This window comes from Pleurodeles waltl, chromosome 10 (genome assembly GCF_031143425.1).
Source record: "Pleurodeles waltl isolate 20211129_DDA chromosome 10, aPleWal1.hap1.20221129, whole genome shotgun sequence".
Classification (NCBI taxonomy): Eukaryota; Metazoa; Chordata; class Amphibia; order Caudata; family Salamandridae; genus Pleurodeles; species Pleurodeles waltl.
The window spans coordinates 609,164,665-609,179,751 of record NC_090449.1 but is presented as its reverse complement, the minus strand read 5'-3'; the positions used below and the strand labels follow the sequence as shown (position 1 = coordinate 609,179,751).

Genomic DNA, 15,087 nt, shown 5'->3' with positions numbered 1-15,087 from the left:
TATTTCCACTCCAAGATCGGGTCCTTCCGAGCAAATCCCAGCTATCTTCAACAACCTAATTAAAACAACCAGGTCAGGAAACTAACTCAAGACGAACAAATGTAACAGGATGAAATTGCATTCTAGCAACCGTGAGATGCCTGTGGCAAGCCGTGCTCTAGTTTTAAGGACATCAACACCAACCAAGGATTAAAATTCAAATTTCCAGATAAGACACTAACGCTAACTGGTTGCACATCAAATGATTTTTCTTGTGAAAGGTATTGTTACATACACCTATGCTGGAATTTCTTTGCATTTTGATGCACCTTTAAGAATAAAAATCAATGAATCTGGAAATTTCAAGAAATGACTCCAGAAATGTTTTAGTGTCAACTTCACTCATGTTTATTGAGCAGAGTATTAAAGTGTCTCAAGCATTTTGTAAACAATTTCATAAAATTAGCTTACACGGCCATCCCAGTGACTAAAAATCACAAATTTATTCGCACCAGTCACGCAAGCAATTATCAAAAATATTCTTTAACCAAGTTAATAAAATGCTACTTGATGCACCTTCATAATCTTGTACCTCAAATGTACACCGTTATTTTTAAAAAATCCATAATTAAAAAACATTCAGATGAAATCCATAGCAAACAATTTTTACCTCATGTTTAATACAGTCGACCTGTTCAAACCATTTGTTAGTTCAAAGATGAGGCTTTCAATGAACTTCAGCCTTCAAAAAAGGGTCATTTAAATTCCTTGCTGGAAATGAAAAACGTACAGAAAGATTCAGCCAATGCAATGCTTCAAAACAGCTCTTCGGATTGTTCATTTACTTTTTTTTTTTTTCTTTTTTTCTTTTTTAAACTTTATCCATAAATTTAAAGTAAATTGACCCTTAGGCATACATAATACACAATTACAAGAAAAAAGGGCCAAGACAAAGAGAGCAAGTATTAGCAGTAAAGATGAAGTGGGTAAGGCTGTTCAGTTCAAATGTCACATTAAACCAAGAGTTTGAAGAGCAACTCAGCAGAGCTGTCACATAATGGAGAAAGTGTTACTGTTGATAATGCCACATAAATACCTTATTTTAGGTAATGTAATGCTGCATTTTGCTTAGCAGTGAGACCTTAAATCGCAGCCATTACTTGCAGGTATAACCACTATTTAACCACTCCACATTTTAAGTTTATAAACGAGGATTACTAGCCAAACTGAAGTTGAAAAAATGACCAATCAGGCTGCAGCTGGGGTGGCCGTTTGCCTCTCATATGGTCAAACTTCTAGTGCACGAGCTGGCAGATAAACCCTCAATGCGTTCCCTTTGCTCACCAAAAGGCTCGAAGGGCAAACGTGCACTACCATCTGGTCAACAGTTCTAAAAACTAACACTAGTGTTTCAAGATTCTGTAACCTGCTCCCAAAGAAAAACTAAGTAAAAGAAAAAAAAAAAAACGAAAAAACGAAAAACACTACGTTAGTTATTTCTTTCGTATCTAAAACAAATGCTGCACGTGTAGTCAAACATAGCACAAGGGTTTGCTACTCTTGCTTTGCCTCTTCTGCCTGCAGATTAGCATCTTCCCTTGTCCGTAAATCATCTGCTAAAGAAAGATCAGTCTGGTGTACAGCTCCATCTTGAGCAGCGTTCTCCACTTCGAAATCCGGTTTGGAATCTGTGCTGTTCAGATGAGTAAAAGACACTGCTGAGTTTCGAAACACATCATGGGACTCTTCTGGAAGAGAAGACGCAGAGGGATCTGAAAAATGTATATAAACCAAACAAAATTAGTAGTTTCAAAGAAACTTAGTTATGGTCACACCTTCATAAACTGCCACAATTTGGTTTATAAGCTAATGCATTTGAAGAAGCACAATATTAAATGGGCCATCCATGATGTCACACATTCTATAAGGGATAAAGTATCCCCTGCCGTACATAAGGATATTGCAAGTCACAGAGGAGTTCGATAACCACAAAGAGGAACATAGTCAAAGGCTGCGTTCCTTTATATGGTTATGAAACTCAAATTTGAGTTGCAATTTTGTTATCAGCGCCTGCGGGTTCTTTATCTCATATAATACATGGTCACCATTACCTTTCTCACAAACCACTTAAAACCTTGGTGCTTATCTTTCAAATGAAAGCACGTTTGCACACATGAAGAATTAAAAAAAAAAAAAAAAAAAAAAACATCTAGTACAAAATTAATCACATCAAAAACCTGTTAGAAACAGTTCAAAACAAGTCAGTTTAAAAAAAAAAGAAAAAGGCTGCAGTAGCTTGGAATGCGTAGGAACATACATAAAGATTCAAACTTTAAACGTTCTATAATTATCTAAGGCGTACAAAAAAAAAAAGCATGTTTTTTCTGCTTGTGATTGAAAAACAGCATAAGAAAGGAAACAATTTTCAGTTGCTTCAGTAATGCTCAGTGAGCTGACCTGCCTCTCACCTCGGTTTCTGGCTCTAGCAGCAGGCACTGTTACGTCAGAACTCCACTGTAATAAGCATGACACAGCTGCACTAATCAGTCTGGGGCACTACACGTCAAAGATATGCATTTTATTTCCAGGCTTTGCACAAAAAAATAGCGACTGCCGAATTTAGAAAGTGATCGATTTTGACTGAGCAAGACAGCGAAAAGAAGGAGCTAAATGTCTTTACGTGGGTTCCGGGAGCAGGGGGTTCTCCACCCCAAAAAAGTTTTTTATTTATTTTTTATTAAAGAGCCAAATGGAGCATTTTACATCACATTTCTTACACGGAGCTAAACATCTAGATTGTGAGTGAGCCACTGAAGGCCTGGCTTAGCTTGAGATATTCTTTGACCCTCTTGACGCATAACAAACCAAGCTTCCATTTTTCTTCTGCTCGCCACCCATGCGCTAACTCCGTGCGCCAAGAACGAAAGACAAATCATTCACCTATGACGTGACAGTAGTAAGAGATACCCATCTTTTGGCTGAATTGCACAACGTCAAACAGCTTTATATGTCTACCACAAGAAAGAATTTCACTCCGACCAGGTAGCAGCTTTATATGTCTACCGTGGGAAAAATGCCACAGTTTTTTTAAAACACTATCATACTCTAGCATGCAAATCAGGGTCGTATCAGCTCTCCCTATTTTTTTTTCTTGGCTCGCCCACCTCTGCTGCTCTTATGCCGATAAAATTCTGATCCATCGAGCAGGCTCTTAGAGGAGCCATGTCACCTCGTAGAAACTACCTGTAAGGCGTGAGGGGAACAGCATGGGCAGTTTCTTTCAGAATTAACGCATCGGAAGCTGGTAAGAAACGCAATGCCAGAAGAGTCCGTGCAGTGGTGCAGTAAACACCTCTCTAATATTGAGAGCGTAATTAAACATTCGCAGGGCTGCTTTTAATTCACAGATCGCCCATGCTCCTTGCCTCTTACAGCCTATATACAGGGAGCAGTAAGCAAAGCTTTGTTGTGATGCTCTTAACTCTTCACACCGGAGCCTGAGGCGATAGGAAGCTTCCCTTCGGATTGCCTATTCCTCACCCTATACAGTGCATCGTCATAAGGCAGTAAAAACCCTTTCTGGTCCCTTTAGTAACTCAAAGTGCCCCTTCAAGGGCGTTAAGCATACGCTGAGCTGCCCTGCTTGCCACATAAGATCTGTCCTAGCCTCCCAGCTCGGCGCTGCTGTAAACCCCAGGCAGCTTCGACCTCACCAGCCTCGCGCCGCCAGCGACGCTTGTTAAAATAAGGAGGAACGTCTGGGACTCCTACCCTCACTTCCATGAAACATGTGATGTGTGACTGTAAGCAGACAAACATACCATGCTCTCACTCACACACAATAAATACCATGGGTAAACGTATGAGGCTGTTCTCGACATGCATTTTAGGATTCCCAAAATCTCAGATCGAAAGGTGTAGGAGCAAGGCACACAACCTTTCCCCAATCAGAAACTCAGACAGGATGGGAGGCTGTCCTTTCTTTATCGTGGCCTCTGATGTGGCATAAGGACACATAACTGACAGATAATGGTAACTTGGGGATTGAGATGCTGCACTGTCTAGCACCACTTCAGCACTACTACTGTAAGGACGGGCTGTACAAGCCCACGCCTGACATGCAAAATACAGCGCAGCGGCGCACTCTTCTGGTGAAAGGAGATATTGCAGCTTTCACATGTAAACAATCATTGAGTGCTGTTTCATGTAAAAGCTGCACTATGTAATAAGTACCATACACAGTGAGGTATGATGATATGGAGAGGTGGAGCTTTGTTGCCAGTGTACCCTCAATAAAGGAGCCGCTAATGTGTAAAGCAGATCCTCTCGTAAGTGGTGGCCATTGAGCACATTGTGCAGAGGACTGACATTTTTTAGAACTGTCTGGCTAACTAAAGCCTCTTAGTGGACTTGGCTGTCCACTCAGTGCTATTGGGTCAACTTGTGTGGCGTTGACAATATAGCAGCTTTATAGGTCTACCATAGGAATTTTCCCTAAGACGACCATAGAAGTCTCCTTCTGAGTGGGATGTGCTTGTGGCATTGCATGTAATTTAAGTTTATTTTTTGCACAGCAGGCTTTTCTACTCAATAATTCTGTGGATCCCACCGTAGGCATAAGGCTGCCCATATGAACTCCTGCAAACATGAAAGCAGCTTTATCCTATATAACATTCACGGGCCGTCCTTTAGGGCGGAGCCCCCCCCCCACCCCCCCCCTCCCACCCTTTGCCCCTCATGAAGAGTGTCTGTCAGGATGAACAAAGGCCAGCCTGACAGACTCTTCATTTTCAGCTCAGACAGCCAGGAGTGAGCCATGTGTGATTTGCACAGACTCCTGGCTGCCTGAGTTTAACTTTGCTGGGCTGAGGTCACAGCTCCTATGGGCGTGACCTCCTCGGCTCAGCAAAGGTGCCTCGAGGACCTCCCCTGGGTGACGAGGAAAGCTTCACCCATTGACTTCGACCTGGGCGCTTCAGGTTTAAGCCCTGAAGTGCCCAGGGCGAGTGTCAATCGGTGAGTCTCACTGACCCCATCCCACTCTGTGCAGAGGCTGGGAGTGCTGCCTTCATGGGGGAAGGCAGCAGTCCCAACCCTCTGGGGATCTCGAGGCTGAAGGGGGGGGGGTGTGTGTGTGTGTGTGTGTGTGTGTGTGTGTGTGTGTGTGTGTGTGTGTGTGTGTGTGTGTGTGTGATGTTTTAATTGAATATTTGGTGCACACGTGCATGTTTGAGTGTTATTCATTTTAAAACATCACACACACTCATTCTTTCACACACGCACATCCATTAACAACTCATGTTTGGTGGGTGCGTGCATGTTTGAATGGTATGAGTGTTGATGGATGTGCGTGTGTGTGAGAAAGAATGAGTGTGTGCTTCCCGCCTGCCCCCCTCCTAAAGCTGCCAGCCGCCACTGCTATATAATAATCTATATCTGTCAACATAGTTAATTTGTGCTCTTAACACGTGTCTACAAAGCCTTTTCAGCCATTCTCTGGGTGCAGGAACAAAATAGACAACGTAACTGTAACTTATATGAAAAGGAGACAGGACTTTTAGAAGAAATTTCTGGTTTGTTTCTAAAACGACTATCTTTATGTACCTCAATAAAAGGCACTGCCAGAGTTAAGGATTGCAACTCAGATTCTCCCGAGTCAAGTCATAGCAACAAGGAAGGCTACTTCCAAGATAAGAATCACATTTCACAAGAATGCAGTGCCTACAGAGGAAAAGCAATTAGTGTTGTTCAGATTATGTTCAAGTTCCTGCCTCGAGTTGGAGAAATCCCACGGCGCAATCACTCTTTTAAAGTGCACCACGAATGCCTTAACCGCTGGTATTTTATGTTTTGCTGTAGGCATCCACTGCAGCGAGGTATAAGTGAATGGTAATTTATGCCACCCTGATAGATACAAAAAAATAGCAGATAATGCCCTGCATCAATGCGTTACGAGGGGGGAGGGGTCTATATGTACACCCAACAGAAATAGACAAACCTCTTCCACTTTGCTGCATTGTGTGTGTTTTTTACCCTCTCATATATATTACATGACTCAGGCACAATGTGCAAACACTCCTCTGGAAGTCTGGGGATAACCAAACTCTACGATCTTGCTTGCCACATTGCTTCATGAGGGCGGGTGTCTTGCTGGCCTCGATTCTGAGCCAAAGCTTCTCGTGAGGGTTTACTGACATTTCCAGCAGTCTCTTCCAAGTATGTGCCAACAAAATGAGGTTATTGGATACCAGCCAAATTTTCCTCACCAGGGAGTAACTCATTGGTCTGGCTGGTGAGAAGGCATCAGTCCAATGGCACCTTTGGCCATGAGCACTTGTAATGAATTGCTGCTATGTTACATCTGTTCTATAACAAAGTACATGACAAAAAGGTGGCCTTTTTGGTGGCAGGGTGGAGAACCCCAGGCAATACCCCACCTGTACTCCTAAAAGCACCCATTTTCCGTTTTTTACTTCCACATTGTGGGGTAAATACTCTCGCCACTCCCATTACAAGAAGGAGCTGTGATCAGAGGAGAATTGAAGGGCAAAACACTGCTTGGCCATAGGAAAAGACATTGTTGGAGCTGCCTCTTTCTTTGTCGTTGCCACAGTAGCCATCCTTGCCGAAGGGCTTATGTCCAGGTGTGTTGTAGTTGTTTGGGACTAAAGGCACCCGGGGCCTTTTTTAGTCTGTCCTTTACATGTTTTGAGCATTGAGCCAACCAGAGGACCAAACAAAATCTCCATCAAATGGGACACTGAGGAGGTGTTTTACACCGGATCTAAAGACAGACACATCTAAGTCAGGTAACTGAGCAAAATGCTAGTGTTGTGCTCTTTGGAGGCAGTACTGGCAGAGCACACCAGGTCTCTGTGTTGGAGATGACCATCTCTTATGTGATCAGTTTTTGCCCCACCCCTTGGATTACACTTGAAGAAATGGTGAAGCATCGCCTTAAACTGATAGATGTGTCCGGGAAGCACATGACAGTGGGAGCAGCCTATTTACTTGCTCTCCTCATCATGAGAAGTATCACATGTTGCATGTATGAAGGCCTCCATTCTGGCTGTGTGCACCATTAGAAAGTCAGATTGGACCTGGTCCTTTATGTAAACTGGGCCACCTTATATTTTGCCTACATTTCCTTCCCATCTGCAGCATGCCCAACCTGGACCAGGTTCTTGAAATCGTATATACACTGCATTTTACCATGGTCTGGTACTGAACATTTTTCTTGGAAAGAGACTTGACCAAAAGGTAATTCTCATCCTCAACAATGTGGAACGTAACCCTCTAGTGTTGTGCTGCTCCCTCTAGGACTGCATGGTAGGTATTGATGTAATCTAGGTTAGGAGTGGGAGGCCTTGGAAGGGTAGGGTTCTAGAGCAGGATAAACTTGGATCATCATGGTAATCCTCCCAAGGGTCAGCACTTTAACCAGGACAATCAGGGTTGTGGTACAGGTAATTAGGATTACAAGGGCTCCCATGGTCAGAGCTGAAAAATAACTGAGGTGGCAGTGTGCAAGGCAGAGGAGGTGGGGGTGTTATGAGGCCTTTGGGTAGGAGGTTGCAGTGGCAGCATGGTGTCTTTGTCCTCAACCTTCCTAGGGATCAGAAAGGACTGTAGGAAACAAAGCAAGATAATATCGCTGGATTAACAAAAAAATAAATAAATAAAATACAGAAGGCCGGAAGATCAGGGAAGAGATCCAGCAGTACAAGACTGCTGACATGGGGGCCGGATTCCTGCAGTTACTTGGATCCTTTACTGGACTTCCAGTGAAGTGGGATTTGCTATTAAAAAAAAACAACAACAAAAACTCCATTGAGGAATCAAAATAGAAAAGATTAAAGATAAGATACTGATTTAAAGAGAGAATTAATTATAAGGCATGGAACAGGGCTCTGTCATAGTGGTAAGGGACCATGGATAAAGTTAAAAACAAAGGACATTGGAAAAGCCAGTAGGTCTTGCCTATGCAAGATCTACTGGCCTTGTCAATGTCTTTTAGATTTGCTGCACAGCAGAGTGGACTGCTATCCAACATGGCTTGAAGTCAACGAAAAAAAATAAAAACTAAAAACAAAAGCGTTGACTGCATCATACTGCTTTTACCAAACCAGGTAGCACAGCAGCCAATGCTGCTGTGCAACAGGTAAACAAACAAAAAAAAAAAAACACAAAAAAAAAAAAAAAAGGAGTGATTTGGAAGAAACAGAGGTGGGGTGGGGAGGTGGAGGTAGCACGAGACGGGGCAGCAAGGCAGTTACACTGGATGGGAGGGGAAAGAAGAAATTTTACCTCAAAATGCGAGCAGCAGACAGGCACTGAGAAAGTGAAATCAATCTGTGCTTGGACCATACTCCAAAGAAAGGATGGTAAGTGTCACTTGGCCTGCGCTCGCCAATCAGGAGGAAGCAAAGTAGAGTGACACTGAAACCAACAAATGGTTGGCAAGGGTCAGTTTCCATTCCTTTGTGGTAAACAACCTCTCGCAAGCGAAAGAGCTTGCAGTGCATGCGGGGTTAGAGGCTAGACCTAAAAAGGGAATTAAAATAGATTTCGAATTAAATAGTATGAACACCCTAGGATTTATAGTGTGTGCACTGTAAAATCCATCAATTGTAGAGTCTTTTGGTATAGGATAGTCACATGCTTATGGCTGCAACTGTGTCTAACACCAGCAATTTAACCCAATAACTAAGGGACGAAATTTGTCCTGGATAATGTAAACTTGAGTCTCAGTTAAAGTGTTATCAGTTTCATTTTTCAGCCTCTTATGGGAAGTAACATTAAACTCCAATGTCATTTTTTGGATGATTCTGTAGTGCCGAGAAAAGATACGCTAAGATGGACACATCTAATTTGATGATATAAAATAGTCTGTTTCAAAAGTTTGATTTCCATGTTTCGTACTAAATCTTCAAGCCAAGAGAGAATTATTTTCTGAGTAATTACAGTGAAACAAGTCCTAATCAGTAAATCAAAACTGCTGTAGTATACAAGAAAACCTGGGGGCAAGGTACCGTAAGAGCGAGGAGTAGAAAATGGACAAGTGAGAATGCAGTAAGATAAGACAGATGCCCCACTAGGCAAAGAACAAGTAACCAAACCAAAATGGAATTTTTTTTGGAAGGGGAGGGTGGGTGAGTGGGAAGGGAAATGAGCTTGGAGTACGTCAAAGGGCAGACATAATTTGCAGGTAGGGAGAAGATTTCCAATGCAGAAGCTGGTTCAGTCGTTGGATTGGGACATCTCAGAATCCTTAGGATCACTCCACGTGTGAAAAGCAAGGTCCTGAATGGGGGTGGGGTAAGGGTGAGGGGGGAGATAGAGGGCAGGTCCTCCATGCTGTATCTTATAGACAAGGGGGTGGGAAGGGAGTCACAGCCCAGAAAGAATGGAGTAAGTGTACCTACTAGGTTGTATCAAGCTGTAAGGGTAGGCAAAAAAGGGGATATCTGATAACCAAAGGTGTATTTCGTTCCAACAATAGGTGCTAATGGACTGAGCAGTACCTAGAGGACGCCTAGGTGTGGCTAAAAATCACACCTGTCTAATGAAGTGACTATGGTCTCATTCGCTATTGCTGGGAGTGAAACGGAAATGACAGTCTATAGACCGGGCTAATGGAATTAGGAAACTAAAGTTACTAAATAATGCGCCAAGAATATGCAGCACATTTTTTTTTAATAGATTTACTTTGTAAATATATATATATATTTTTTTTTTTAAAGATATGGTAACACAATCTTGGCAAATATTTTACCTCGATTAGTACTAGTTTAATAGCCAAATACAGAAATAAGAAACTGAAAGACGGCCAGTTAACTTTTGCTGAGAGCCTTCCACTGTGTGCAAATACAAGTTTTTTACTAATTTATGATCAGTTTCAGCTATAAACGTGTTATAATCTGTAGATTATGGAGCACATGATATATCATATGGCAAATGCAGCAAACCCATAATTATGCAAAATAATGCTGCAGAATCCGTTTCAGTGGCCCTTCTATGAGGCCATGGCCAGGTGTAGTTCCCCGCCCTAGGATCATCACCCGTCCTCTTCATCACCACCCTGCATGGCAAGGACAAGACCGCAGTCACAGCAGATGTCTAACCAAGTAACTGATCTTTAACAAAAGTCATTTGCATGGAGCCCAGAAGGCACCGAGCCCGTGCAGCATAGTACATATTCTGGACACAGCCACAGATGTCGCCACCCATCTGTGACTATGGTTAATCAGGTTTGGTAGATCTACTGGGTCACGTATGATGGGAGGAGGGACACATTGGGTTAAACAAGAGTAACGTCGGCAGACTACATCCCCATTTCCCCCCAGAATGATCCAGGGTAATGACTCTTTAAAAGAAAACATTTTTTCGTTGTTGAGGGTACTTAACATTTTGAAAAAGTCAATTCTCAAGCATATGCTGAGGTGGGTGGGCAGAACATTGTTTTCAAGTTATTAAATTTACAGGCTCTTAAAGTAAAGCACTGTACGCCTAATTAGTGAATAGTTTTCAATCACAAGATAAACTTCAAATGATTTCTGCCCTCACGGAAGTGCCCATAGGTAAGAATCTAAGCAGGTTGCAAGTTAAGAAACCTGGCCAGAGGAGAGAGGATAGAAACAAAAAATGTATCTTTAGCAATAGGAAAACAAACTTTACCAACCTGCGTGTACATTTATCCTTAAGGCCATTATAAATTAACATGCTGTGCATACTTCGGACCCCTAATTGAGCGGTTTCTTTAAGCCATGTGTGTCAGGGATATGCATTGCCAGAATGATTACCTGTGAATGAGCTGTTTGCCGTAGTTTGGATTACAAATGTTCCTTCAACGTGAAGGCACGGGACACCGTGTAGCTCCGACTCTTCAGAATGCAACATGCAGTATGAAATGTGTAATGGCCACATCAGACGATTGCTCTACGGTAGCCTTAGTTGAATCCTAGCCACCTTTATCAGCAAACAAAATGCCCAAACAACACTACCGTAACAAATATACCTTTAATACTGCTTTGTAGAATGTAGCTAAACAATCCAGCCTGAATTGTAATAATTCAAAAGCATGAGTCTCAACTATTGATCCAATACTGAAAAAATGCTCCAGTTGCACATCTTAACCACTGGCAATATTTCCCACCTCCAGGGGACCTAACTCAAATGTATGCCACCGAGCCTTTCAAATTATCCTTCCAGTTCTTACCCACTATATTCAATGCCTCCACTTACCGAAGAAGGCTGCCTTAAACACTACTGAAACTAAAAACAAATGTAAAAAGTGTATGGGACAGGTAGTATCCCTGGTGTAGAATGTTGCTGCCAAGCAAATTAAGAATCAAAAAGGAGATAAAGGTAATTTTCGAACAGGGTACACAATGTATAAGTATGGGTTGCTAGGCAAATAAGGTACCCAGACAATTCTCAAATGCAGCACCAGCATGCAATCATGAATAAACGTAATCTCCTCAAACGTAACTAGATTTAGGATTGCAGGTTATCTAGTGGAAGAACAATTCTACAAACCCTACCAATGTCATTATTACAGAAGCATTACATGATGGGCATTCCAAGGTTACATCCAAGGATGCCCGGCCTAAATCATTTAATTTGACATGTAGCTGTGGCTACCATAGTAAATCTTCCAGAACACTATCTGATATGTTAAAGGTAATGTACAACTGTGTAAGCGAAGAAACCAAAAATCAAATCACTTGTCACAATTGATCATTAATTTGAGCCCGTTTGGTAAGTGTGGATATTGTCAAACTTTTAGCCTATGAAAGTTCTGACTGCTAGCAAAGCAAGTAACAAACCCCTTTGTACACTTACCTAGTGACGCATCACCATTGATCTTCAAACTTTCAAACACCGGCAAGTGTCCAGAAGATGGGTTTAATGGTAAGGAAGCACTCAAATCAAGCAGTTTTGATGTACTGGTCAGTTCAGGCAGTGGAATTCCAGAAATATCAAGAAATCCTGAAACATTAACAAAGGAAAACTACATATTAGTTATATAGAAGCTAAAATTAATAGCATGAAACTCATTTTAACCTTCAAGTGTACATTAACTACATTCTCCAGAAGAACAGATAAGAAACGCTAGTGTCCATTAACTCCATGTAAATCCTATGAAGATAATCTGACAACGTACACAATTTACGCACAACTTAACTGCTGAACGCCTATGCAAGATAGCCCTATACATAAGCTTGGATTGAAGGACAGGTTACTTCCTGGAACAACTTCTCCAAAATGAGTATGTTAGAGAAACTAACCAACTGACGCCTCGGCAACCACCACCTCTGATGCCACAAATTTAGGCCCAACCACAGTGCAGAAACAACACTCTCTGCCACAGATGACATCTGCATGATCTTGACAGAAGAAACAGCAGCCCTCATTCTCCCGGACCTCTCAGCATCTAACATGGTGTCACACTACATCCTCATCACAGGTCTGCATGGAAACTGGCATCCAGCTACTTGCATCCTGCTATATCAGCTCTTTATTCAGGGATAGAACACAAACCTAGCACCTTACTCCTCGAAAACCTGCAAACTCATCTTTGGAGTGCTTAAAGGTTATTCACTCAGGCCCACCCTCTAACCCATATATGACCCCTCATCTTATGAGAACCATGCACATAACATCAACATCCTCTGCTATGGCAAGGACACCAAACTCACTCTCCCTCTTATACAAGAACCCAAATACAAGAAACAAGTTCACCACATGCATGACTGAAGTTACAAACTGGATGAAAGCCAACTGTATAAAGCTCAACTCCGACAAGACAGATGTAGTGGTCTTCTGACAAATGGGACTTCAACTGGTGGTCAGCTGAACTCGCCCACAAGAAACCTCGGAAATAAATAAATAAAGGACAGCAAACGAGACATGACTGCATATGTCAACGTGGTCACTGCATCCTGCTTCCACACCCTGAAGATCTTCCTCAGCTTTTTCAAACGGCTTCCAATAACATTAGAAAGACTGTCACTCATGCCCTAGTCACCAGCAATTCGGACTACGGGGTCCTCAAAAGGCTAGTGTTTGTGTACTGTCAAGACAAACACACACAACTATACAACTTAGGCCCCTTCTACCTGAAGAATTGCATCTCCTTCCACCAACCATCCAGACACCTCCGCTCTGCAGGACTCCTAGTTGTGCACATCCCACTCATACACAGAACCAGATAAAGAGGATGGGAATTCGCTTACATCACTCCTAAAGCGTGGAATGACCTTCCATTCCACATCAGAGCCTCCTCCTTAATTCCACAAGAAACTGAAAACCTGGCTTTTCAAACAGCCAATCTACCACAGGCAGGGCTAGGTGTGCAAACACCTGCTCTGCGCCAGGATTAAGTCATGGGTAATAGTGCACTTTAGAAATACTCTTATAACATTAAAACATAATATCAACACCCACATGTAGGGTCGGGAAACGACAGAAAAAGACTCAACATGCATTTTAAAAACAGTATGCCTTTGTGCTGGCAATATTCTCGTTCCCTTTGTTCTTGTCTTAATATCAATATTAAGAAGTGAATAAAAAAAAAAAAAAGGAAACTAGGGCCCTTCAGAGCTGCCTGTTTTTAGCATTAGTGAACAAGTTACTTACCTTCCAGTAATGCATTATCTGGTAGTGACTATATCTAGTTGCAGATTCCTTACCTTAGAATTATCCAAGGCATCAGACTGGGTCCAGAAGATTTTTCATGAGCAGTACCCCTGCGTGCCGGTAGGTGTTCATCAGCTCTGTGTGAGTCGGTGTGACTTTGCAGCACCTATATAGGCATCATCAAGGCCCGCTGACTTCAGTTTCTTTTCACAACTTTCCACGCCAGAGGTGCGGAACCTTAAAGAACATTGACCACTGGTGTGGAAAACTAGGACCCTGAAAGGGATACAGCCCCATCTCTAGAAATCCATTTGAGAGTAGTTAGGATGTGGAGGTCAGTAAGGAATCTGCAGCTAGATAGTTTCTACCAGATAAGGCATTACAAATGTAATTAACTTGTTCATCTGATGCAGACTTCTAGCTGTAGATTCCTTACCTTCGAATAGATACCCAAGCAATACCATCCCAGAAGGTGGGTCTACGTACAAAATTCAGACCGTAAAGTCCTGCAGGACTGTACGGGTAAAATGCCCATCAGGACTGAACGGACTTCCCTGGTAGTAATGTTGAGTAAACGGGTGCAGGGAAGTCCACGCTGCTCCCTGGCAACGAGTATGCAAGCTCGGAGGGGGTTGCTTCTTGGCCAATGAGTAGCAGATTTTATTGCAGACCACGACCCATCTGAAGATGGTCCTCTTCAGCACAGCACAAGACTTTTCAGATCTGACATACCGTACCCACCCACAACTCCCATGTGTGGTCAAGGTAGAACGACAATGCTAGTTTGAGTCCAGATGATGGAGACACTCTTCCTTCTTGGAAGGGTGTGGAGAAGTGTAGAAGGTAGGTAAGGGATCGATCTACATCAAAAGGTTGCGACTAACTTCTGACAAAAGGAGGCCGGTGTGCAAAGCACTACTTTGTCAGAATGAAAAGATAAATAGGAGAGCTTAGATGAGGCCTGTAGCTCACCAGCTCGTATAGCTATGAGAAAAGCCGTTTTGATGGTGAGCAACTGCAGGGGACACACAAAGGGAGCACACAACAAGAATGTGAGAACTAGATTTAAATCCCACTGAGGCAGGATAAAGGGAGAAGGGGGATGAAAGATGGACTAAACTTACCACAAATCCATGTATAATAGGAGATCTGAAGAGAGGGTTGTTCAGGCAATCTTAGGAACGCAGAGATGGCAGAAAGAACCATTAAGAGTGCACAGAGCAAAGCCTTTTTGGGCTAGAGACAGAATAAAGACAAGAACCTGAGAAAGGGGCGCAGAAGCAACATTTGTCAGAACAAAAGTCCCCAAATTGTTCCCTGCCTTGTGTACCATCTAGGTGGAGAAACACCTGGCTGCCAAGAGGACATTGCAGACTTCACTAGGTAGGTCAAAAACTGTACACTCATTCTCTATGCAAGAGGGTGGAGACTTAACAGTTTCGGGTGTTGAACCCTTGCCTGCTGCTG

The 15,087-nt window shown here is 42.6% G+C and overlaps 1 protein-coding gene across 2 annotated transcripts in view; it reads right to left on the bottom strand.

Annotated features, from left to right (window-relative positions):
* Nucleotides 1-363: 363 nt before the first annotated feature.
* Nucleotides 364-15,087, bottom strand: part of GORASP1 (golgi reassembly stacking protein 1) — an 86,795-nt gene continuing 72,071 nt past the window's right edge. Inside the window, exons 8-9 of one of the 2 annotated variants that reach the window (XM_069211080.1) lie at nt 11,824-11,970; nt 364-1,751 (exon numbers count right to left, since the gene is read on the bottom strand). In XM_069211080.1, coding sequence (XP_069067181.1) covers nt 1,534-1,751; nt 11,824-11,970 — 365 coding nt within the window. In that variant the 3' untranslated portion in view covers nt 364-1,533. The remainder of the gene's footprint in view (nt 1,752-11,823; nt 11,971-15,087) is intronic. The other variant, XM_069211081.1, reaches the window with a different exon arrangement.